This window comes from Squalius cephalus (assembly GCF_949319135.1).
Source record: "Squalius cephalus genome assembly, chromosome: 11".
Taxonomy (NCBI): domain Eukaryota; kingdom Metazoa; phylum Chordata; class Actinopteri; order Cypriniformes; family Leuciscidae; genus Squalius; species Squalius cephalus.
In genome coordinates, this window is record NC_137132.1 from 18,742,341 (window position 1) to 18,769,532 (window position 27,192).

The window sequence follows — 27,192 nt, forward strand, 5'->3', positions numbered from 1 at the left end:
AAAATGTTTCTTGAGTACCAAATTCCCAAAGAAGCATGTGATGCTGAAGACTGGAGTAATGATGCTGAAATCAGCTTTGCCATCACTGGAGTGGAGTGTTATGTTTTGGCAATAGTTTCCCGTACCTTGGTCAAAGGACTCCAGTTCAAGTTCATTCACAAAGACTGGATAACCACTGGAAGAGAAAGGATCCATGTCACAGAAGGAAAATTCAACCACTGAGCATCCACTGCACAATGCCAATAAGAGGCTAACCTCTTGTGTTTGAGAATGTCTGTTCTCATGTGCCATTTTTGGCTTCTTTGGCTGTCTGTTCTTCCTTAAATATGATCTCTGAACTTTGATACCTGTTCATAGAAACAATGCTAAATATTAAGAAATGAATTAGTACATAGAATTTAAAGACATATAGGCAGATTTTCCTACCTGTTTGGGTCTCTAAGTTGTCATTCTGCACCTCTACAGATGTAGGAAGCAAAGGTTTGACTGTTATACAAGTGCCAGCTTTACTAGTTCTTCTCTCCCTCTCTAACCTCTCTGCAGATGAGACCTCTGATGCCCCATGATGCCCCAAGGGTCTCTGGGTTGGGTGTCTGACTGAATCTCTTCGTTTGGCTCCGTGTAGTGGCACTGCAATGGCATTTGTTCTGGCATGGGTGAATTGGTTGTGGAGGACTACACTTTGTACACCGCTACCATTTTCTTGTCCAAAACCCTCAGCTTCTCTTAATAATTGCTGGCTACCTGTATGTGTGTGCTTTGTCTCCTTCCTATTCAGGATATGGCCTCTCATTTTTTGGATTAGCTCTTGTTTGAGTGAGGTTGGAGGCCTTGAACTAGTTTTGTGTGGATTTTGAGCTTGCCACTTCACTGACACTCTCTCCCTGATCCTTGCGTCTGAACTTTGACCTGCTGAATTCAAGCACATGCACCTTCAGAATGAGCATTGAGAAAATCATAATGCCTGAACACAATATAATGCTTAAAACAGTGGAAAAAGCTTTCTTGTAGAGCATTGCTCTGATTAAAATAAACATTCAACTGATTGTGGACAGAGAAGGGCTGATTTAGGCTAATTCAATTAAATTTATTAGTTTAATAAAGGGCTAGCTGGGGCAGGGTCCAACTGTTTCGCAGTCTTGCGTGGCTGCAGACAGCTTATTAGGACGTCTTGATCTACACACATTCTCACTCCTTAGCCTTTAGCATCCTTATTCAGATTGATACTAATGGGTCGGTCTCAGCCCGCCATGCAATTACAATAACGAACTGGCAGCCTCCGCACAGGCCAGATGAAGAGGGATGAGCTTTAATAAAATTTCTTCTACGGCCCCCACATTAACGGTGTTGCTGTTTAAGCCCCTCTAACGAGACAAATCTTGTCAGGCTGATGGGGGTTAATTTGCCCCCACATCCCCCAACCCCAATTCCTAACTGCGCAAAGTCTCATAAAAAAAATCAAATTTAATATGTTCCTTGGAACGTAATGTGAGGGATAACATATTCTAGAGTTCAATGTAAGTTTATCACAGTAAGAATACTGAAATATTCCAGCCAGTAACAACACCTTTCAAAAACAACATCTATAAATGCATTATTCTTCAGTTGTGAATGTATGTGGAACAAATACTAACCACATACAGTCCTACTTACGAATTTAAATGCTAAGAAACCTTTTTCTAGCTCTAACAGACAGCCAGAATTATGATACTAATTGTATTATAAATGTATGCTTGTCCAATTGGTTACTGTCAAATACAATTTTTGACAGTAACAAAACAATTTTTCCATTAGATTTTAAAATAAATAAACTTTTTTTTTTGTGTGGAAAATTAATAAATATACAATATAAAATGTTTAATAATAATAATAATAATAATAATAATAATAGCAAAAATATTAACAATAATAATAACTTATTCATTGTTGTTTGAGGTTGTGGAAACAGAAGTTGAGAAACATTAAGCAAAATAAACGATTTAATTGATTAAGAAAATTTGATTCTACTAGTAATACTGCTAATAAGCCAATATGATTACTATTAATATTAACAATAACATTTTTAATAACCACTATTAAAAATATTTAACTGTAGAAATTGCTTGATTCATTGTTAATTGTGTGCTTATGTGACAATTATTCACGTTATCATTTCTTCAAGCTGTTAGTGAGAGGGAGACAGAAAGAAGCAGCTTCCTGTGCCTGTTTACAGACTCGTTTGCCCTTGGCGCCCCGGACACCCGGCACTGCACAGCTGCCCCCCGTTTACATCCAAAGTTCACACAAATAAAATTTTACTGGCCTGTAATTTCTAAGTAAAAATGCAGAACTTCTCAGCCGAGTGAAATCGGCCATGTAAACCCCTCCCTGCACCTCCTTCCAGTTTTTAGCTGCCATAGCACAGTACATCTCATTAAAATCAACCCGGTCAAGACATCACGTCACAGAGTCGAGGATGCGCTTGTCACTTATTTTTAATAATTCTTATAAAAGATACACGTGTTTAGGAGCATATTAAAGACAAATCAGCAGCCATGTGTTGTTTTTTTTGGGGGGGGGTTTGGATAAAATACACATTATTACACCAAATAAGACAATAGACTTATTAATTAAAAAAAGAAACACAAAGTTGAACATTATCAGTCATCAATTGTGATGATGCATGGTTGGCTGGTTGAGGGCACAATTTTAAAATAGTTGGTGAGTTTACCTGATGCTGCTGATGTGCTTGGCCTTTTCTGCCTAGATCTGGAGAGTCTACGTGAATGACTACTGCTGGCGCCATTTTGTGAGGCAGGCACATTCTCAAAGTCTGTACTACAGTATAATTCTGTCTGCTCTGCACTACCCTTTAGTAATGTGTTGTCTGGGACAGTGCTGCTCACAACGTCTTCGGACAATGTCCTCTTTCCCTGCTCTAAACCAAACAGATCCTCCAAAAGAATGCTGGCTGTGCTGTTAGCAGGATGGCTGACTTCTGCAGGAGATCTTTCCACCTCAGTAGACTCTTCCTTCTCTTCCCCGTCTCCTTCAAACAGCTCAGGGCTGTAGAAGATACTTTGTTCACCCTCTTCAGTGTCATCAAGGTCCATTCCACTGGTGTTCTGCTTCAAGGTAGAGTTAGGGATCACAAAGAGTTGCTCAAGTTGAGGTTCAAATGAGCTGTCATTTAGGTCAGGAGCACCATTTATTTGGTTCTTTGGTGTCACAGAAAGCACAGGAATAAGTCCCTGCTGAACTTGCTTGTTCACTGAATTTGCATCCTGCTCGGATTGAAAAATAGAAGTCTTGAATTGGCTACTGACTGGAGAGGAGGTGAAGAGATGGCCTGTAGGCCATGCCGTTCTGTGGACATTACGTTCTCGGCTTGGCAATGTGATTGGTTCAGATGGATGCTGAATAGACTTTTGGTCACCTGTTGAAACAGCGAGACAAAAACATCAGTGACAATTATACAAAACTCTTGGGTACACCTCAAAGCAGAATCTTTGGTTAAAACACTACAGCAAGCATTGTCCCACAGACAAAACTTGTTTGATGGCTAGCTTTGATTAAGTGGTGGAGCACAGGGTCTCTCACAGGGATAATTGTGTCGGCTTTAGTTTTGAGTCTTCAGTATGGTTTGTGTGTCTGAATGAGTGGAGTCCCTGATTTTTTCTCAAGTGTACGCAAATACGCTCAATCTACCACAAACAAAGGTCAAAGGGATTTCATTAAAAGCAACAGTCAAGACATCTGCTCATCCCAATGATGTTCAGTCAGTCGGGGGCCACAGAGTCTGACAGGGGCAATGAGGAGTGAAGAGCATGTACAGTACACATGCATACATGTACTTACCACAGAAACGCACGATCACTTACCAGATGGTTTTACCTAAAAATACCCACAATGTTAAAGGAATAGTTGACCCTAACATAAATTTGGTCAATGTTTACTCACCCTCATGTCGTTCTAAATACTTTCTTATAGAGACACTTTTTTTCTGTGGAAAACTAAAGGAGAAATACTGAAGAATGTTTGCTTGTTTGCATCCACTAGCTTTCAAACGTTTGGGTCAGTTTTTTAAATGTAATATTTTTTAAAGAAGTCTCTTATCCTCACCAAAGCTGCATTTATTTGATACTATTTTAAAATGTATGATGTATGTATAATGTATATATTCATGTGATGACAAAACTGAATTCCATCAGCCATTGCTCCAGTCTTCAGTGCCACATAATCCTTCAGAAATCATTCTAATGTGGTGTCCAAGAAACATTTCTTATTATTATCAATGTTGAAAACAGCTGTGTTGCATATTTTTGTGGAAAATATGGTAGTGTATATAGTGAATGTGAGATCTGGACAAAAAAAAAACAAAAAAAAAACATGTCTTGTGCTATATTCAAGATCATCCGAAGCCATACAATCTCGTTTCTCCATTTTGGTTCCACAAAAGGAAGACCATGTTTGTTTACAATGAGATCAGGGTAAGTAAATTATTTTAAATTAGGTGAGCTACTCCTTTAAACAACACAAAGAGCAAGTAGTAAATAAGTAGGCCTCATTATAAAAGATAATAAAGAAATAAAAGTACTTCATGGAAGTGGGCCTGTAATGGAGTGAGGCAGGAAACTGTTGGCCCAACAGTTATTCATCATCACCAAATACAGTGACTTCCTTTAGAGCACTAATGAGATTGTTAAACAAATGACTATTAAGCATTATCGTCAAGTTTCTACCCAAGCAATATACCTGATTCAGAAGACTTGCTCTCAGAGTTGGCTGCCTGCACCTCGGTGTGTAGGTTTGGCGGTGCAGGCTGAGGGTCAAATGGCTTGTTGGGGGTGATTATCTCAGGAGGGGGAGAGGTAGCATTGGAAGGGCTGGGGTATTGAGGGACAGCCTGAGATTGAGTCTCTTCAAAGGTCTCTACTGCCCCCCGCTGGCCTTGAGAAAAGGACTCCAGGGACTGCATGGCGCCAGTGAAGGTGTCATGGTGCCTCACTAGCTGACGCACCCATTTTGACAGGCCTGAGAGAAGAGGACAGCAGTGTTTGATAAGCATTTAACCACTCTACATTACCACTATTTTCATAACACTCTACCACAGTGCTGTCAATCCGTGTAGATTTTCAAGTAATGAATGTTTTCAACCCATCACTGTTACATGTAAAAGAGCAAGACCTTATGTACACATTATCTGGCCGCAGCCCACAGTCTAACATTTCAAAGCCCCTGCGCTAGGTCATTATCTCCATCTAGTGATACCGAAATGTAACTACAGCTGGGTGATATAATGGCAAAATAATTTTTAGCGATTCTACACCACCTGTGATGTATTTGTTTGGGTTCGTCTTAAACCGGTCGTCTACCAGTATAAGTGCCCCCCAGTCATTTCGATGTCGAATACACCTAGGACATCAGCAAACATATCGTTACACCAAATTGATCTTAAAAGATTTATATCATGTTAGACTAAGTGCATAAATATCAACCCTGAAATGGCTCTTACCTTCCGAGTGCCTGGTTTAGTGCCCGATATGCTTGAATCTCGTACCAGCGCCCACCAGGCAGAAGTCCTCGTGACTTGGCATGCTTGTCATTATATTTCATCTTTAGTTCAACCTGCAATGCAAAAGAAACAATGACTCGGACTAAAGTAGTCTCTAAAAACACTAAACAGAATTTCAGGTGATGGTCGGGATACGAGATAGAAGTGCATTTTAGAACCAGGGTTTCCGCACATTTTGGAAAATGAATTTTTACGGTGTTTGTAATTGCTGCATGAACATAAGCAGAAAGATACATTTCTAATGTATTCAAAAGTTTGGGGGGCAGCAAGATTTTTTTTTCTTTTTTTCTGTAGGGGTGTAATGAATTGATCAAAAGTGATAGTAAAGCATTTATAGTGCTACAAAACTGTTTTTAACATTGATAAGAATAAATGTTTCATGATCACAAAATCAGCATATTAGAATGATTTCTGAAGGATCATGTGACACTGAATACTGGAGTAATGATGCTGAAAATTCATCTTTGCTAACACAGGAATAAAGTGCATTTTAAAATACACTGAAACCGAAAACAATCATTTTGAATTGTAATAATAGTTCACAATATTACTTTCACTGCATTTTTATTAAATAAATGCAGCCTTGGTGAGCCTAAAATACATTATAAAATCTTGCTGACCCCAAATCTTTGAACCATAGCCTATACATAGAAATTTTCATGACTTTTCTATGATCCCCCCCCTCCCCCAATTTATTCATTTAGAGGCCTGGAAAATATGATTTTTAAATTCCAGGTTTATAATTGCAGAGTTTTCCAGGACCGTGTAAACCCTGTGGAACTCCTGATGAACAGATTCCATGCTGAGCAAAATAAACAAACAGCATTTAATTAGTTGAGTGCTGTTTAGTGGTACATTTTCATGTTTTGTAACTGGAAGGTTGCTGGTTTACTCTCCAGGAGCAATCCAAGAGCCAATCCTTAAACATTCTGCTTAACTTCGCCTTTTGTGTTTCACAGAAGAAAGAAAGTCATACAGGTTTAAAATGACAGTAAATTATGGCAGAATTTTTGTCATGTACAAACAATGATTCTATTCTAAACTTAGTAGACAATATACATTTTTCTTCACCAACTTCACATATATCAGAAGGCCTGACAGGCCACACCTGGGAATCAGGCAGCTGTGTCACCATCATACCACCCATACAGAACTAATTAGATTAACACTGGCAGGAGGTAGGACTGGTGAGGGGTGATCTGGAGAGGGCAAGGCTCCCCTGAAGATGACACCCTGGGCCTGTAGTGCTTTCATACTTGCCTGCCCATACCCGCTGATCCATTCCAAAGAAAGAGAAAAGGGGCCACAAGACAACAGGCATCTGCTTTGCCATAAAAATGCCAGGGAGGCATCCATCAATTTTCACCCACTGCCCTCACGGTTTTAACGCTAACCTTTTTGAATTGACAAGTGAAAAGTTCAAATCCCGTCTGATGGGACAGGATGGCAAAAGCCTTTAACTATTTATGACAGCTACTGTGTTTCAGATGCCAAAACCTGAACAAGGGCATGACCGTCGCAGGTAAGACCTGTCTCTTGTATACATCAGATCTGCGTCATCCGCAATGTTGTCACACGCTTTAATCAGGAATATTTAGAAACACATGGACACTTTGATATACACATGGGGCAGAATAGAAGAGCAAACACTTAAGCATGAGTGAATCTGCAATTTGATGCACATCTCAATCTCTAACCCACTGGAAGGGTTAAAAGCATCTGGATAGAGATCCTGTTGTCAACTAAAGGCCGTTACCCCAAGGCGGACTGTCATCTAAATCCAATCAGAGTCTATTTCACTATCAAGGCCTTCACCTCCCAGAACCACGTCAACACTCAATCCGACATGACAGCTTGCATATGTGAAAAAGCCAATTCTTGCTGCTAGCCAAATCTCCTCAATGTGCAAGAAACCACAAGCTGGAAGGGATTACGTAAAATGTCAGGAGATAACCCACTCTCTCATCAGCTTCAACCTCTTTACCTGTTCATCCTTAAAAACAGACATTTGACCAAGAGGCATGCATTGCAGCAGAGCGGAACACTGCCGTCGTTGTGCCCGTCACTGAGATCTCGTAGCCCACTGTCTGTCTGTGTTAGGTCACACTAAGAGTTCTTGGCTCCTCAATTAAAAGGAAAATCAAAGAGAAACAAGATACAACATTCCACACAAACCTTTACATTTTAACACACTTTCCATGTTCAAGCTGTTCATTAGGCATCGAGACACAGCATCAGCTGGAATAGCCCTTTTACTGCCTTTTAAATCGGAGATTATTTTTCTTAGTGAAACAAAACATGTTCCCTCCAGTTTTTATGTTCACCAGAGGCTATTTTTATGTGTGCACCATCAGCTTACAATGCCTTAGACTGTTTAAAGTTCACCTTTGATCTTGTTCCCAATAGCGGACTAATAAAAGCAATACTCTCATTTTAGAGGCACTTTAATAGCTTTTCTGTCTATCTGGGAAGACTGTGCAGGCATCCACTCAACAGGACCTCTACTCTGACTGGAAAGTAGAAAGTGAAGTCACAAGTCACAATTAATGTATGTGTGTACAGTCCTAAAAGTACGACAAAAATAATAAAATGAAACAAAATCTAGATGTTTTTTATTTTCTGAAGAAAATTGCACTAGCGTTTTAAAAACTCACCATCATGAATGAAGCAGTTTTTGTGCATTGTTGGTTGCTAAGATGTTCTATGTGGCTGTTTAATGGCCCTCTGAGTGTCAATGCAAGCATTAATTTGCTTTAGACAGAGTAACCATTGCACTGACAGTAAATAGTATCAGTGTCCTCTCTTTACTTTGCATTAATGGGGTCATATCCTAGGTATCCCCAGGGGTCATCTCCACCCCCCATGCACTCGACCAAAGGAGATGCATCATCTTGTAGCAAAGCTCAAAAAGCTTGCATGCAGGCTGTTAGTGTATAATTGTGAACTAGTGTATTAAAGTGTATAATAATGTATTAATTTATGAACAACAAATAGAATAAGATGGACGTATTAAAAGTGCTTGTATAAAATAGTTTCCACTTCTTAGTAAATGGATTTCCATGAACTTTCCAGTCGTTTGTGATTACAGAACAAAGATTTTGAAAAAAACATTTAGATTCAGACTGATTTGCTATCAAAATAATTTATCATTTTGTAAACTAATTTGACCAATACAAAAAAGAAATGTCTCAAAAGAACAGCTTTCCTATCACAGGAATAAATTACATTTTGAAATATATTAAAACAGAAAACAGTCATTTTAAATTCTTACATATATACTGTATATTTAAACAAATAAATGCAGATTTATGACATCTTTTAGAAACATAAAACGTAAGTGTATATTCACAATAGACATTTTAATTACTTGAAATCATCCCCATGGGAACCCTGAAAAAAGTAGCAAAACTTAAAAAGATGTGCTGAAAAAGGAAATATTGTGGATTGACTTCTCTCCCAATTGCAAAAATAGTTCTCATTTAATAAATAGCATTAGCTCAAGAAACAAGTTTGAATCTTTTTAAGGTAAGAAAGAGGACACTAAAACTCCTTCACCATCCTTCATCTTTTTAACCTGCACTAGGAAAATGAGACAAAGCATTACCCGTGTCAAAGGGGGAGGTATTGAAAAGAAATCGAGGGCAGTAAACAAACACGTTTGAGCGCTGTCAACCACTTCATGTGGCATTTGAGACCAGAAGAAGCATTACGGTTGGCCAGGTGCACTAGAAACCCCGCTTCTTTGCTCCTCACCCCCTCTGGCACATCAACTCAGCGCTTGTCCGCAACAAGCCACATGATTAAAACCTACCTCAGAACCCTCCAAAACTCATCCAAAATGGCAAACTCAATCGACCTCCACTGGAGCAGAAGTGAAAAAAAAATCAAAGGCCTTCCCAGAGGTAAGGGTACAACCACGCCAACAGCTTCCGCTAAGGTGAAGGGCTCGGAAGTGTCAATCATCTGTACATATCCCCCCGGTGACAGACCCAGTTAGGAAAGCTTCAACATACTCTGACAGCAAGGTAGACAGAGGGGGAAGCTTAAAGGTCAGGTCTATCTGCTAAGGACAGGCAAACCACAGCACAATCACTACTGAATTCATTTACGGATCACAGCAAGGGGGGGACTGTTGTTCTGTCTACAATGTAACTTTAAGATATGAATACATATGAGAGGACAAATGATACTTCAGGGTTGAACAGAGGATGAAGAAAAGTGAAAAAGTTTTTAATCAGATTATAAAAAGACTACAATAGCCTAGCAAAGATAATCTCTAAGGGAGAAATTTACCATCAGTTCACAGAGGATTAAGCCACTTGTAATATGTCAAATATTGACCAACAAAAATTGTATCCAGTTGTCTAGAACAACTACTAAACCAATAACATTGAGGACAGGCATTACAGCAATTTTACCACGAATATTGGATGGAATGGAATAATTTTATATGTTATGTTTTTACAGAATTCTGTTAATTACATCTGCTATTTTCTGAAAGATCATTCATGAAATCCATTCATCATCAGATCATAGCGTTATCCAGATGATACTAAGATGACCTGAAAAAATTGAGAAAACGGTTTTAATTGTGTTTGATTGTGTACCTGCAAATCCTTGATATTAGGGAATGGGATACCAATAGTAACCACTGCTCTGGCATTGTCATCGGTGAAGTCTAAGCCCTCGCTCACCTTCCCTCTGCAAACAGCTACCAGTAGCGCTCCATCTGGGAAAATAAATCATAATCAACACACAGACAACACATTTAAACTAGGCATTTGGAGTAAATCAACACTAACCTCTGTTTTCACAGTTGGCTGCTGTTCCTCTTATGGCCTTATAGTAGGTCTGCAGCAGCTCATCAAAATCACCCTTGCCACCACCACGTGGCTCAGTGATCACAGTCTTTCGCTCCTCAAGCTTGTCCCACAGACCTGTGTTCATCCAGCGGTCCCTCAGTTTATCCAACATCTTATCAACACAAAAATTGACCAAGAATAATATATTATTTGCAGTGCATCCCCCCAAAACAAGACAATCCAATACTTTTAGCATGCAATATAATATTCAGTAGTTACATTAGGATATAATATTCAGTCCATAATAATATGCAAGTTCACAGGGGTACGATACATTTTGTTTGTTTTTTCTCTTCTGGTGCAACACATTTGTAATTAGTGTAGAGTAATAATAGGAATGAGTTAGAAAGGTAAAAAGGGATGCCTTTAATAACAAACATAATGAAAACCATATTCTCGAACACAAAAGTTTGATTCAAAACGGCAGCATCCATGTGGCCCCCATTAAAATAAAAAACAAGACTCAGTTGAAGAGGAATGTCTGAACCCTGGGTTGCCCAGTAATTCATAGTTTAATAAATGCAGACCTCCTGTTTGCATTGTAAACAATTAGCTGGTTTGGGCCTTCTTTTTATATTTTTAACAAATAAAGTACATTGCACAGAATGCACACTAAAAGCCTGAGAACGAAAGCTCACAGCAAGACACAGGACGTTTCTCTTCAGTCTTCTCTCTACTTCCTGTTACTGAAAAACGATAAATTGCAAGTATAAACTCTGTTCATAATAAAAATCACTGTTACAGTGCTATTGTTAGTGCAAAAAAGTCAGTAACTCCCAAGGGAGGAACACTGATCTAAAAGCTCTCCCTCACAGGGAGCAATACTTGTCTCGGCTGTACGCATTTTCCTCTTGAATAGGCATGCCTTTACAATCCAAGCGAATCTTCACTGGCTTGGAAATGTGTTAGAAGGGTCAAGCAAAAGTTCTTCTTGTGATCAGAAAAAAGAAAAAAAAAAGAAAAAAAAAACTTCTCATGACTGCAGGAATTTGTGGCTTTATTCAGGTAAACAAAAACAAAGAATGGAGAAGCACCCCAGGGCTCAGTATTAGGATCATTACACTTTTGTTGCTTACAGGACAGAAAAACTATGCATGCCCACACCACTTTACCAAAGACGACATTAAATTCACAACTTCTAAATATTAAATCCCATCTGAGGTGGCTGAGACTTCTCTGCACTGTGAAAACTATTTTACACATGGATGTGACTGTGAAGTGAAGCAAGCACCAATTTCATCAGGTTTGTGCTTACAGGAACAAACAAGCAACTTGTCTTCAATAAAACATGACACTTGTGCTGAAGCTGCAACAAACTCATAAATGTCACTGTTTCAAAGACTAACAATTGCTGCAAATCCGATATGAATAAAAGGTGAATTATTAAAGCATTCTCTCAGCAGACTGGCCAAGGAACAAAACAGCCATTATACACACTGTACTTGGAGGAAATTCAGATTTCTGCGGAAGAGTTCATGACAAGAGAAAAAAGAAGCTGAAACAAAAAACATGACTCATTTAGATGAATACAACTGATGGGTTTGGATGCTGTATTCGGCATCTTAAATTCACCTTAAGGGTCAATGTTATTAATTTGTGCTTGGCCTGAAGTGTAACCCGATGATGACCTGAGCATAACAGGATAATAAAATGCTGCCCCTTAAAAGACAGGGACACATGCAAGCACAAAGACTCCTTGTATAAGCTTGTTGTTTATATTCCCAGAGCTGTAATTTGTAAAGCCTTATAAAAGCGGGCGAAATACAATACAGTGCCACTCCAGGAGTCCCTTGGCTCAAAGGGTAATGGTCCTAATGCTTTTATCTCACAGACACTGTGAGTAAACATCACTCTATGTCTGCTTCCATTCAGTCATTTCATTACAGGCACATTTTCCACATCCCTCATTTTGACAGACTAGAGCTCAGTCTGTTTCTCTAGTTTGAAAACCCAAAAGAGAAGCCAGTTAGCAATGAGGAAGAAACTCAAGATTCTCTCAAGATTCTACAGACTCAAACTACATATTTTTCAAAATCAGTCTCTCTCTCTCCCTCCATCCATCCATACATACATCAATTTGTACTGAACAAATAATAATAATAAAAAACGCTCATGCAAGTAAGCAAAACAATGGATAACACCACATTCAGTTTATCAATAAACAAAATAATAATTTGAAGAATTTAACATGCCATTAAAAACATCAACAGTGATAGAATAAACGGACAGCATCCAATGTTGCCAGTGAAAATTAGGATCTGCAAGTGTGCACTTCTGTTTTAAGATGTTTGGACAAGGAATGGGAGATTGTGGGGGTGGTGGTGATGGGATGAGCACATGGCCTTCATGCCTAATTCATGGGCATTATCTGACAAGAGCAGCGCTGTTTCCACAGGGCCTAGACCAGGACACAGCAGAATGAAAATGTCAATCTGCACACTTGGCTGAGGCTCAGGTGCACAAACATTGCAGAAGTGACCCTACACCATCCCTCTCTGAGGTCAGTGACAGTGCCATCAAACAGATGGCGTGCTCAAAGACGACATGAACGCACTAGTACCAAACAAGCTCCGACAAATGATAAGAGGCATTTAACCTCACATCCTCATTCTACTGTGCACGTCTGGAGAATAACAATCACTGCCTAACTTTAGATAAAAAAGGATTTCCAAAATACAGTAAAGTGTGAGAATGTCTGACAACACAGCACTAGGCTACATTTAACCATCAGTATAAGTATATAAGGTGTGTGCAGCCCCACTTCTGACACCTCATCTCTTACACTGCTCCCGAGGGCTGGGAGCTCAAGTCAGCAGTGACCCAGTCTCATGCATTATTTAAGGTCCTCTTACAGTAGACCTTAATCTCACATCTTCAGAACTCTGCAGCAGACTAACATTATCAGCAATAGACCACAACGGACACATTGTTCCCACAGTCAGTTGTATTTACTGACTGACAGTTGTATTTAAGAGGTGACAAATGATCCTGGACATAAAACAGGAGGCAGAAGCCAATCAAATGTCTGTATAATTAGGTAACTTCACAATCCACTACTTTAAAAGGTGAGTAATGTCTGTTACCATAGCACATATCAAAACCTTGTATTAAATTGTGAAATATATTTATTCTAAAATGTTTTGCATTTGGACAACTCCCATTGCTTTAATCCTCTCAGATATGAGGTTTTTTTTTTTTTCCAAAAATGATGGTAAATTAATTAATTAATAAATATATAAATAATTACGTATATGAATCTAGGAATATTCAGCTGAACAAATATCTTTTAGAAGAACAACCTTGAAAATGCTATATTCACTACTGTTGGTGTACATGTAAATGTGGCTGCCGTTGTCTTTGACAGTAAAGAGAAAAACTCACATCTCAGATGTCTACACAAGAACGGGTAAAAGCGTTCAGAGAAGCTGTTGATAAAACAAAGCAGAGTGAAGACTATCTAGCGAACACCCGCAGGCACAACAAAAGCTGAATAATTCATTGTGGTTAGTAGACTAAATATATGCATCACTCAGCTTGTGTCACCATGCTAGATTAAGTAGACCGGATGCAGTTCTCCTAGGGGACATGGAGGCGAGGTGGCACTGCGAGGCACAACTGTGTGCATTCGCTCTCACGCTCTTATTTCCTCTGCCACCTACACTACTCTTTATCAACTTTTCTCCATCCTTGATGCCATTCTGTCTTGTGACAACACATTGCTGTTTTTTCTTTGCAAAAGGCCTCTAAATAATGGACAAACTTAGTTGTAGGGTGGCATAAATGAAACATAGTGCCCTGGTGGCGGCAAGAGAAGACGTGTAGCTGCTGTAAATAATTCAGCTGCAAATATCTCAGTGATGATCACGCCAAGGACAGAGTGGTGTGGCGCCCCTGCCAGAGCTATAGCTGGAATAAAGGGGTTGCCTCACTAATTATTAATAATAAATAATATATGTTATATACTGTATTATATACAATTATATGTTGTAAACATGTACATAATAATGAAAATATTTTTCAAATAAAATAAGATGTATAAATATAAAATAGTATATAACTATGTATATTTTATGTATCATTGTAAACACGTACACAAAAATAATATATAAAATGAAAAGATATATGATATAATTATACTATATATACTGTATGTGTCTGTGTGTAAAATCACATATTTACATGTATTTACAACAGTAATAATATTATAAAATACACAAACAAATAAATCAAGCAAGTATTTCTGTAATACAATTACCTTGGATCACATGTGCTACAGTATCTCTACTGATAGTGTTGAGACTGCACTTATAGCTACGCCTAGGAGACTGCAGACAGTATGCTGAGAGGCCTTGGGGGCTCATAGCCTGTGCTCAGAACCCCTGCAGAGCACTTTGACTTTGAGAGGATGCAAGTTATATAGATACATCCACCAACCCCTCCTTTCCACCCCACCTCGCTAGGCGCCAGCTTAGATGCATCTTCACACAGACAGCTTGGCGACGTCAGTTCTAATGGCCCTTATCTTAATCTGCTTTAAAAGCATCCTGCATTTCTACAACATCTTTTCACCTTTCTCCTAGCCCACATTTAATAAGCAGGCCCTCCTAACTGTTTAGCCCTTCTTGTCATGAGGTCATGCCAGAATACATGGGCCGCTGTGGTTAACAGGGGTCCAACTGAGACAGGTTGAAAGGTGCAAGACCACATCTTGAGAACAGTACAGGGCTTGCGTGTCTATCTGTGTGAGTTATGAATGATAATGTTGGGGGGCCTGGGGGAGGTATAGCACATTTGGTGCCATGGGGAGTTGAGAGGTCTCTGGAGACTAAAGATGTTCTGGTCTGCTCCTCAGATGGGATTCTCAGGCTCCAGAATTTCCACAGTCTCCAATGAGTCCCTAAACTGCTCAATTTCCAGATGAAATATTAATCCGCATGGAGCATACATACATGGACATGATATACAATAGGGAATTTATGTGGTCAATTTATAAAGAAACTGGTTCTTGTGTTAAAGTTGGGGTAGCATACTATGATTCTGGTAGGCTAAATATATTGGATGAAATATATTGGATGATATTTATTGGAAATGTGCACTAAGTGTACATCAACACAAAGATGTACATGCACACACACACAGAAATTTGAGAATGTTAATCATCCCCTCTGAGGGTACATCATGACAGGCAGCTTGAATAGGGCTGAATTATTCATTAACTAAACGTAACAAACAATGAGGAACAAAGTATTTTTCAATGGTTTTCAATAATTGAGCCTGTTACCTGAAAAGGGATACAGAAAAACCGTGAGCCAGCACTCAAAGGTTTGTTCATTATCCATAATACATTATAGCCACGTATTATTGCATGTGGTCATTGTCTGACCACTGCAATTGAATTTTGAAACAGATGCTTCTAGTGTTATGACTTTGAGGATCCTCTACCGGAATGTCAAACAGCAACCACAGTCTTACACAGCATGCAGACGATATTTTTATGCCAGTTCTGAGGAAAACATTAGCTTGTTTACAGAAATGCAAAATTGTGGTCTCTAAGGCCTCCCAGTGGCAGCTGTATAGTGCTGCAGTATCAAATTGACATGACTTAGTAAAAAAACAACTCATGTTTCAGAATCTTAGATTTTGTTAAATTGAACACTTTGAGTCAGAGGTTTGTTCAAATCCCTAACCATATGTATGAGCAAATGTGATGATTGAGTTAGCCAGTGCCATTAATTGCAGGGAATATTGACTCGACACACCTTGTAGGATGGCAGGAAGCAGAGAACCCCTCGACTCACTATGTGGCACACTTTCAAAAGTAGGGCCCCTACTTCATCTTGGAAGGCAAATGTCTCTGCATGCTGAAATGTGGCGCAAAGTTTACGACCCTGAGGCCCTGCACCAACTGTACCGACCCAGACCTGCAACAAACACACACCAATTACAAACTCAGAATTTAAGTTACACTACCAATAAAAAGTCTAGGGTTATTTAGATTTTCTTTAAACAAATTAATAATTTTATTTAGCAAGGACACATTAAATTGATCAAAAAGACATTTATAATTTTACAAAATAAATTCTCTCTCAAATTAATGTTTTTGAACTTTGTTTAAAAAAGAATCCTGAAAGAAAAAATGTATTGCGGTTTACACAAAAATATTAAGATAATCATTAGATATTAAAATATTAAGATAATCACTTGAGCACCAAATCAACATATTAGAATATTTTCTGAAGGATCATGTGACACTAAAGGCTAGAGTAAATGGCTGCTGAAAATTCAGCTTTGCCATCACAGGTATTTAAAAATATATTAAAATAGAAAACAATTTGTTATTTTTTATTTGTAATAAACTTTCACAATATAACTTTTTTTTTTTACTGTATTTTAGGTAGATCCACATCCTGATAAATGCTATGTAGCAATGACCTGTGACTTGCTGATAACGTGATTGGCCTCGAGCTGGATGGAGAATTTGATGCCAAGTTCAGAGGAAAAGGAGCTCATGGGAGAAAGGGTACCCGAAGTTAGCACGATAGTCCGCACTGAATCGCTCAGATCTGAAAATGCCTGCCAAGACACAAACCACCAACCACTACAGTAACAGCTTACAATTCATATTCATACTAACAACATTTAAATTAGATTTTTTTTTGTTCTGCAACAAGCAAAGTTGTTCTCACCACAGCAGGGTTGAGGCACCAAAAGCTCAGGGTGTGCACCAGAGTTTTGGTGCGGGTGCTCTGTCGGCGACGCTGGGTTCGTGCAAAAAAGCCCTGAGCGTCGGGCAGGTCCTGCTGGGTTGTCCACATGTAGCTCTGCTGGAGAGCCACACGGTAATCATCTGCAAACCTGTACATATCCACAAACAGAGAAATTAAGTAAAAACAATAGATGAATGTGGAATAATAGAGCATGTAGTAGAAAGTTTGTTCAAAGCTTTTAAAAAATCTTTTAACATCATTAACAAAGCTTTTTATGCAATGAAAACATTTTGTAAAAATATAATGTAGGTAAATATTGGAGCAATTAAGTGAAAAATGTGGAAAAGTGAATGGGAAACAAGCATTGATTATTTATAACTAAAATGTATCATTTTACTTATAGCAGCTTATTTTGAATTTATGATTCCTCTCTAAATTTTACACTTTAAGTTCTCTTTTACACTTAAATCTTGTCAACTTTTAGGAGTAGACTAGCATAAATTTATCCATAAAGAAAAAAGACATGGACTAAAAGCCATAAAACTTCAATTGTGATTTCAAGGGGTCTTTAAAAATCACTGCCAAAAACCTTTTTAGAGATATAGTCCATGAGCCAGGGGGGTCCATCGGTATCAACGGGGGGGCAAATGCTATCATTGTTTTTTGGCAAGGTATACACCCCTAGTATTAGAAAAATCACGATAGCAGTGCAGCGGTGGTAGCGAAATCACTTTTTTGAGCTCATGAAGTTACTAACCCCCTAAAATAAATTCCGTTTTTGAAATCTGGTGTATATCTGGTTTAGGCTCATGCTAGGGATATTATCAATATTCTATAATATGGTGCTTGGTATCGTTGGAAAGGGGACCTTTTAGGCTTTCATTTAAGCCCAGTACTGAATCTGTCTGACAAACACAGAGGTCACAAGACTTCTTTAAACCAGAAATAACACACATTTTTTCACAATTTCTGCCTAAACTGTATGCTTTCTTTTATCCCTGTGGCATGAAAGAACAACATGGACACAAAACTCAACAACTTCAATACTCAAGGCACTCTGATGACTCAGAAAATGTATAATATACCCATACTATTTATTTGTGAGAGCCTTAAATTAGACTTGTGCAGCCAGCACAAGTCTTCAAAATAGAATAGAGCCAATAGAATGGACAAATAGAATACCCTATTAGTCCAGGGCCAAATGGCCTATTTATTCATGTACAGTTGTAATAAAAAGTAATTGTTTCAATAGTGTAGTGGTCAATGGTGTTGTAAACATAACACTTGTAAATGGTTTAACAAAATGTTTCTATCATGTATTTTGATATTCAGATATGATGTCAGAAAGTAGCTCGTGCACGGAATGTTGATGGATTTTGACAGTTTGACGAGGTTTTGTCAGTTTTGTGAAAAGATTGTTGGTTCAGTTGACTGGTTATAACAACACTACCAACTATGTCATCTTCAAACAACTTCCATTGAGTTCCAGGGGTATTAAATGTAAGTACAAAATACTTTTTCTCTTGTGCTTGTGAATTGGTGGGGAATAGTAGCAGTAGCTAATGTAAGCTTGGTGTTTTTAGCAGGCTAGCTAGCTTGCAGGTTAAACAGTGTAACAGTAACTGCTACAGTGCAGTCAGGGCTCTCAAGTGTCACGTGACAGTCACTCATTTCGGTCTTTTGTCACGCCCTCTCGCCACACATTGTATTTCTAACGCGGAAAAACTATTTATAATATATTTAATATGCCGCAGTGCCCAAAATGTCTCTGGCCACGCCAGTCTCATTATGGAACCGGCAGGAATCAATCGCTGTAAAAATCTATTATTGTCTATCCATTATAAAAGTGCATCTATCCATTATCCATTATAAAAGTGCATCTATCCACTATAAAAGTGCATCTATCCATTATAAAAGTGCATCTATCCATTATAAAAGAGCATCTATCAATCATAAAAGTGCATCTATCCACCATAAAAGAGCATCTATCCATTATAAAAGAGCATCTGTCCATCATAAAAGTGCATCTATCCATCATAAAAGAGCATCTACCCATCAAAAAAGGGCATCTATCCATCATAAAAGTGCATCTATCCATTATAAAAGTGCATCTGTCCATTATAAAAGTCCATCTATCCATCATAAAAGTGCATCTATCCATTATAAAAGTGCATCTGTCCATTATAAAAGTCCATCTATCCATTATAAAAGTGCATCTATCCATTATAAAAGTCCATCTATTCATTATAAAAGTGCATGTATCCATTATAAAAGTGCATCTATCCATTATAAAAGTGCATCTGTCCATTATAAAAGTCCATCTATCCATTATAAAAGTGCATCTATCCATTATAAAAGTGCATCTATCCATTATAAAAGTCCATCTATCCATTATAAAAGAGCATCTGTCCATCATAAAAGTGCATCTGTCCATCATAAAAGTGGATCTATCCATTATAAAAGTGCATCTGTCCATTATAAAAGTCCATCTATCCATTATAAAAGTCCATCTATCATTATAAAAGTGCATCTATCCATTATAAAAGTGCATGTATCCATTATAAAAGTGCATCTATCCATTATAAAAGTGCATCTATCCATTATAAAAGAGCATCTATCCATCAAAAAAGGGCATCTATCCATCATAAAAGTGCATCTATCCATTATAAAAGTGCATGTATCCATTATAAAAGTGCATCTATCCATTATAAAAGTCCATCTATCCATTATAAAAGGGCATGTATCCATTATAAAAGTGCATCTATCCATTATAAAAGAGCATCTATCCATCAAAAAAGGGCATCTATCCATCATAAAAGTGCATCTATCCATTATAAAAGAGCATCTGTCCATTATAAAAGTCCATCTATCCATTATAAAAGTGCATCTGTCCATTATAAAAGTCCATCTATTCATTATAAAAGTGCATGTATCCATTATAAAAGTGCATCTGTCCATTATAAAAGTGCATCTATCCATTATAAAAGTGCATCTATCCATTATAAAAGAGCATCTGTCCATCATAAAAGTGCATCTGTCCATTATAAAAGTCCATCTATCCATTATAAAAGTGCATCTATCATTATAAAAGTCCATCTATCCATTATAAAAGTGCATCTATCCATCATAAGTGTATCTATCCATTATAAAAGTGCATCTGTCCATTATAAAAGTGCATCTATCCATTATAAAAGAGCATCTGTCCATTATAAAAGTGCCTCTGTCCATTATAAAAGTCCATCTATCCATTATAAAAGTGCATCTATCATTATAAAAGTGCATCTATCCATTATAAAAGTGCATCTATCCATCATAAGTGTATCTATCCATTATAAAAGTGCATCTGTCCATTATAAAAGTGCATCTATCCATTATAAAAGCCCATCTATCCATTATAAAAGTCCATCTATCCATTATAAAAGTGCATCTATCCATTATAAAAGTCCATCTATCCATTATAAAAGTGCATCTATCATTATAAAAGTCCATCTATCCATTATAAAAGTGCATGTATCCATTATAAAAGTGCATCTATCCATTATAAAAGTGCATCTATCCATCATAAGTGTATCTATCCATTATAAAAGAGCATCTGTCCATCATAAAAGTGCATCTATCCATTATAAAAGAGCATCTATCCGTCAAAAAAGGGCATCTATCCATCATAAAAGTGCATCTATCTATTATAAAAGAGCATCTATCCATCAAAAAAGGGCATCTATCCATCATAACAGTGCATCTATCCATTATAAAAGTGCATCTGTCCATCATAAAAGTACATCTGTCCATCATAAATGTGCATCTATCCATCATAAAAGTGCATCTATCCATCATAAGTGCATCTATCCATCATAAAAGTGCATGTCTTCATGTTCATTTTATGAAGTATACTTAAGTAATTTTCAAGTATATTTTTTAAGTATACTTTATGTTGTAAGTATACTAATAATGTGTACTTGTACTTGTAGTAAACGTGTGTACTATTTCAATACTGCTTGGGACTAAATTGGCCCACTTTTAGTATTTTTAGTATTTGTAAGAGTAAACTAAGTACACAACTAGTTTTCTCATTTGTAATGCATCTGTACTACAAGTGAACTTATAAGTATACTAGTAGTTTACTATTTTAATACAAGTAGTACATTTTTTAGTTTATGAAAGTACAAACTGATGTGTGCTAGTACTAGTTTCGTAGTTTATACTACAAGTATACTTGTAAGTTTTCTTTAATTGAACATAACATTATACTTATAGTTTACTATTTATATATTATTTTTGCACTTGAAAAATACCTTTAACTGTTCTTTAATTTTAAAAACATTTTATTAGCTTCATGCATCCTTTTTTAATCAACACTTGAATGTCAGTAAGTTTCATAAAGAAAGGCAACATTTTAAACAAAAAAGTAGAATTAGAGTAAATTGCTATACACTACCAGTGGACTAGCCTACACAAAAATTCAGATATGCAGAATTAGAAACATATCTGTTTTATATCAATATTCTAATCAATATTTTCAAACAATGTAAGTTTCATAAGACTGTATATGAAAAACTATGTAAAAAAAGTATATTTAATTGACTACTCAATCAAAAGAGTTAACACAACTACAAGACAAGTATACTTTGAATTCTTAATTATTCTTTTAAGTATATCTGGATCAAAAGATTGAGTTCAAGTACAGGCCAAATATACCTGGGCCCGTATTCATAAATAATCTAATGCAAAGAGTAGCTCCTAGTGACAAAATTCTAAGAAAATTCTTAGAAATGTGGGCGTTTACTCTTAAAATTAAAGAAAAAATCCCAGTAAAGAAAAAAGTAATTCAGAAAGCATCTTAACCCTTAAAAGAGGTCTTAAGGTCAAAATTGTAAGGAGTACGGACGAGGACTTTTCAGAGGCTGAAGAGATTCTTTAGCAGAGGAGAACATGGCAGAAAGACGAAGAGGGAGAAAAAATGTGTTGCAGACAATGGATGACAGTGAGTTAATAAGACGCTATAGATTAGATCGTGCAGGGATCATGTTTGTGACTGATCTTAGAGACGCGATAACATCTCCGACACAGTGCAGAAATGCCATAGCGCCAGAAATGAAAGTAATCACTACATTACGATATTTGGCAACTGGGAAAATGCAACAATGCAGCAGTGTGTAATGTACACAGTCACATGAAATTTCAAAGTGAAGGCTTAGAATAGACCCTATACTTTTCACTCTTTTTTTCCTTCTTGGACAACCAGCCAATCACAGTCTTCAAAAGATTGTGTCATACATAGCAACGGGGTCAGCCCCGCCTCCTCACTAAGATGAAAGTTTTTGTCTTTTCCTTGCTCAGAGTTGCTCTCAGATTGGCCCCGAATCGCTCTTAAGCTAAGACTCTTATGTAAAAGTTTTTAAGCTAAATTAAAGGACAAGTTCGGTATTTTACACTTAAAGCCCTGTTTTCAGATCGTTTCTGATGAAATAGAACAGTTAAGATTTCGGTTTAAAATTTTAAAATGTAAAATTTTCGGTTTCTGGGGTAGCACCCCCCCACCTCCACAATGGCTGCATAGGTTCACTGGAACAATCCTTCCTAAAACGCATTAAACAAAAATTGCAGCAAAAGATGCATAGTGCACCTATGCAGCCATTGTGGAGGTGGGGGGGGTGCTACCATAGAAACCGAAAATTCTCGGGACAGCAACATGTGTCCAAATTTCAATCTTAACCATTCTATTTCATCAGAAACGATCTGTAAACAGGGCTTTAAGTGTAAAATACCGAACTTGTCCTTTAAGAGTTTTCTGAGAGGATTCTTAGAATCTTTATGAATACGGGCCCTGGACTTTTCTCTCAGTATAAATCAAGTAGGCCTACACTGAAGTGTAATTTTAAGTCTATTTCTGAGAAGTACATAAAAAGTAGACTGAAAGTATACTTTCTTATTTTAAGTTTAAAAGAAGTATACTAAGTGTGAAAAACACCAAGCTTACATTAGCTACTTCTACTATTCCCCACCAATTCACAAGCACAAGAGAAAAAGTATTTTGTACTTACATTTAATACCCCTGGAACTCAATGGAAGTTGTTTGAAGATCATAGTTGGTAGTGTTGTCATAACCAGTCAACTGAACCAACAATCTTTTCACAAAACTGACAAAACCTCGTCAAACTGTCAAAATCCATCAACATTCCGTGCACGAGCTACTTTCTGACATCATATCTGAATATCAAAATACATGATAGAAACATTTTGTTAAACCACTTACAAGTGTTATGTTTACAACACCATTGACTACACTATTGAAACAATTACTTTTTATTACAACTGTACATGAATAAATAGGCCATTTGGCCCTGGACTAATAGGGTATTCTATTTGTCCATTCTATTGGCTCTATTCTATTTTGAAGACTTGTGCTGGCTGCACAAGTCTAATTTAAGGCTCTCACAAATAAATAGTATGGGTATATTATACATTTTCTGAGTCATCAGAGTGCCTTGAGTATTGAAGTTGTTGAGTTTTGTGTCCATGTTGTTCTTTCATGCCACAGGGATAAAAGAAAGCATACAGTTTAGGCAGAAATTGTGAAAAAATGTGTGTTATTTCTGGTTTAAAGAAGTCTTGTGACCTCTGTGTTTGTCAGACAGATTCAGTACTGGGCTTAAATGAAAGCCTAAAAGGTCCCCTTTCCAACGATACCAAGCACCATATTATAGAATATTGATAATATCCCTAGCATGAGCCTAAACCAGATATACACCAGATTTCAAAAACGGAATTTATTTTAGGGGGTTAGTAACTTCATGAGCTCAAAAAAGTGATTTCGCTACCACCGCTGCACTGCTATCGTGATTTTTCTAATACTAGGGGTGTATACCTTGCCAAAAAACAATGATAGCATTTGCCCCCCCGTTGATACCGATGGACCAAATTTGGGGCCCTGGCTCATGGACTAATAGTAAGGTAAGAAGAATGATGGGTAGTTTGTGATAATGACCTGCAATTTTGTCTGAAAAGAAATTCCAGCACCATAAAGAGGCTTTTGAGCATTGACTGAGTGTTGGAGCTGATGGTGGGAACCTGCACCGTGTCTTCTCTCCCGTTCACTAGCCCGATTCGCTCCTCCTTCTCTAGCACTGCTGCCAGGTTTTTCTACACAAATCAGATACAAAAAGGAGGGGAGACTGTTAGTATACTCCTGGTAAAAGGGGAGGAAGGTACACAGAGGAAGAATACCTGTAGCAAAGAGAAGGTGTCTGCTGTGATGCCAAGGCCACGGAAGATGCCAAGAACCTCCGTCCCTGTCCAGACCTTACATGAAGACTCATATTCACGCTCCTCCAAGCCATCGCAGCTTTCCTGCACCCAGCTACATAAAAGTATGGACACAAATATATAATTAATTTTATTTCAATTCTTTCAAAGAGTTGGACTATTTAGCTCCCAATTTACACAATTACATACTGGTCCACATAAAGAAATATAAAGAATCTTCAGAAAGCAGATCTCTGCAGACTACAACTCATGATGAAGCCAAATATGGATGTCCCACCACCTATGATGTGAAACTATTGAAGAAAATAGGCTATACTTGGCAAGGCTGCAGCAGAATGCTAGCAGTGGCTTGTGTTGATCACGCCGAATGTTATGTGTCACCATTCCGTCGATCTCATCACGTGCCAGCAACAGCTGAGCTTGATTCAGGGTGAAACTGGCACTCTCACGGGCACAATCCTCTATGTTATGAGCCTCGTCCAGCACCACAATCTGCTCCTTCAGATTGATTTCCATCTGGAAAGAGGAGAAAAGATGGATACATATACAAATCCTTAAAATATCCAAACACATGTGTTATCAATCTTATTTGAAGACTTTCATTGACTTCTTTAAACTAGGGGTGGACATTTTTTTAAAATGTAACTTTTTAGTAGTGCTGTCGATTTATCGCATTAATGTAACTAATTAGCTATGGAAAAATAACATGATTAAAATGATTTAATGCCTGTCCCAGACCTACGTAGATCATCTTATATTTCATACAGTTGATTGGTGACAACATGAAGCAGGGCAACATCTCACTGCATGATGTAGCCTATAGAATTCAGTGAGACTGCCCCTAAAATTCAAGATATTAAGGCAAAATGCAGTTTTTGTCTCATATTTAAATCAAATGATATAGTTCACACGAGCAACGACTGCAATATCACAAGAGTGCGGTTTTTGTTACAAATAGCACGAGTGCAAATGTGATACAACTGTTCAATAAATAATAAGTTAATATTGCGGTATATTTTAGACACAATATTGTCTGTTTTCATCACCCTTGTACCCTAAAAGTTTGTGTAATAAATTCTATGTTAAATCAAATCAAATATTTATTTCAAAAGCTACTTTTCATAATGTCTATTTAATGCTTTTCTCATTTAACACAATAATGACTTTAACAACTTTAAATTATATTTTGGGGCTAATTTCTGAGCCAAATTTGATGTGCGATTAAATAGATGAATTAATTGGCACATCACGTAATTAATTAGATTAAAAATTGTATTCGCTTGACAACCCTAGTTTTTAGTCTCTTGCACAAAAATATATTATTAAACTGATAAGTGTGGTATCAGCACAAAACACTCAAAAAAAGTAAAACGAAGAAATGTAAATAATCTATAAAGCAACATAATTATATCTATATAAATAAAAATATAGCTAATTACATTCTGTAAATACTGAAACTTAGATCATATGGTAGCTTATGGACTGATGCTCACACTCTCACGAATAAGGGGGTCCAGCAGGTAGTTGTAAGGACAGAACACAATACAGGCCTCTTGCATGAGCTCCCGAGCTGCGTAGTAAGCACAGGACCGCAGCTTGCCACCAAGACGCACCAGATCCTCAATGTCCCAGGCCTGGTGTAGCCCATGAACTAACTGTAAAGAGCTCTGATCACGCATTTTATGCACATTGTGGTAGTACCGGCATGACAGACCCTGAAATGACATGGAAATAAACAAACGCAGACAGATAACATTGCTTTATGAAAAGAGGTATGCTTGAGATGCATTTTAAAAAGATTTAAGTGTATACTGTAAGTGGTAAAGCGCAGTGCTAGCACCACCAAGGTTGTGGGTTTGAATCCCAGGGAATGCATGAACTGATACAATGAACTGTTAATGCGCTTTTATATGATTATTTAGGCAGCTGCCTCAATGCAGAAAAGGGAAGCATCTGTGCATTGTTTTGCATTTCACTGGAAACTGTAACATGCTGCTGAAAGGCTGATAGCAGCTTCCAGTATACATGCTCAAAGAGGGATTAGTCGTCAATGAGAGCATGGGATAAACGTCAACCCGATCGTGCCGTTTTGATCCCCCTGTCCTCCAACCCTTATGAAGGTGATGATGGCATCACTGAGGGGTGTGCAACCTAACGACAAGTGTCTGAAAGGCCTACGCACTTCAGCCATTCAGTAGGGCCAGGAGAGCAGAATAAAGACTCAGAGTGGGGCTCATAAGAGGACACAAGAGATGGGGCCTCAGGGAGGATGAGGAAAATGACAGCTCATTCCCTCCTCTCTCTGAGCAGGGTTGTCGGCACGGCCTTCCCTGCTTTCATGTGCAGGGGCGCGACACAGTCGAGAGGTGAGTGGACACCTGTGGTGACAGGATAATAGGTATCATTATATGGGCTGCCCGATGGTCAGAGACTAAGTAACACGGACAATACCGAATCTCCCACTGGAACAAAGTGTGTTTGAAGCCTTTGACAAGGCTGCACAACAAAAAAGGTCTGTATGACTGATTGGGGATATTATCGCCTGTAACTGTTTTCCACAACTTTGGTGACGGAGATTAAGTTTGTGAAACCTTAAAGCAAGGGTTTGCATTTCAGTGTGGGCAGCTCGTCTTCTTTTCTTACGACAGTATTACAGTGAAAGGAGAAGAGGGTTCACAGAATAAGTGGCCACACTTGCTGTTTGGCCTGCAGGCCAATGTGAAGATCAGGAAATGAGGTGTTTAGTTCCACAGTAAAGAGTGGGTCAATCTCCGTTCACAAGATCCAATTTAAAACTTTCAAAGGC

At 37.8% G+C, this 27,192-nt stretch overlaps 1 protein-coding gene across 7 annotated transcripts in view; it reads right to left on the reverse strand.

Moving 5' to 3' along the window:
- The window catches only part of brip1 (BRCA1 interacting helicase 1), a 64,675-nt gene that overhangs the window by 24,603 nt on the left and 12,880 nt on the right, over positions 1 to 27,192 (reverse strand). For 3 of the 7 annotated variants that reach the window (XM_079885977.1, XM_079885974.1, XM_079885975.1), the window contains exons 8-23: positions 25,880 to 26,101; positions 24,703 to 24,902; positions 24,348 to 24,480; positions 24,109 to 24,263; positions 17,103 to 17,271; positions 16,849 to 16,989; positions 16,176 to 16,337; positions 10,357 to 10,528; positions 10,162 to 10,283; positions 5,495 to 5,607; positions 5,312 to 5,394; positions 4,735 to 5,013; positions 2,711 to 3,415; positions 427 to 912; positions 256 to 347; positions 126 to 175 (exon numbers count right to left, since the gene is read on the reverse strand). In XM_079885977.1, coding sequence (XP_079742103.1) covers positions 152 to 175; positions 256 to 347; positions 427 to 912; positions 2,711 to 3,415; positions 4,735 to 5,013; positions 5,312 to 5,394; positions 5,495 to 5,607; positions 10,162 to 10,283; positions 10,357 to 10,528; positions 16,176 to 16,337; positions 16,849 to 16,989; positions 17,103 to 17,271; positions 24,109 to 24,263; positions 24,348 to 24,480; positions 24,703 to 24,902; positions 25,880 to 26,101 — 3,258 coding nt within the window. In that variant the 3' untranslated portion in view covers positions 126 to 151. Of the gene's footprint in view, positions 1 to 125; positions 176 to 255; positions 348 to 426; positions 913 to 2,539; positions 3,416 to 4,734; positions 5,014 to 5,311; positions 5,395 to 5,494; positions 5,608 to 10,161; positions 10,284 to 10,356; positions 10,529 to 16,175; positions 16,338 to 16,848; positions 16,990 to 17,102; positions 17,272 to 24,108; positions 24,264 to 24,347; positions 24,481 to 24,702; positions 24,903 to 25,879; positions 26,102 to 27,192 lie in introns of those variants that run through there. The other 4 variants (XM_079885979.1, XM_079885980.1, XM_079885978.1 and 1 more) reach the window with 3 other exon arrangements.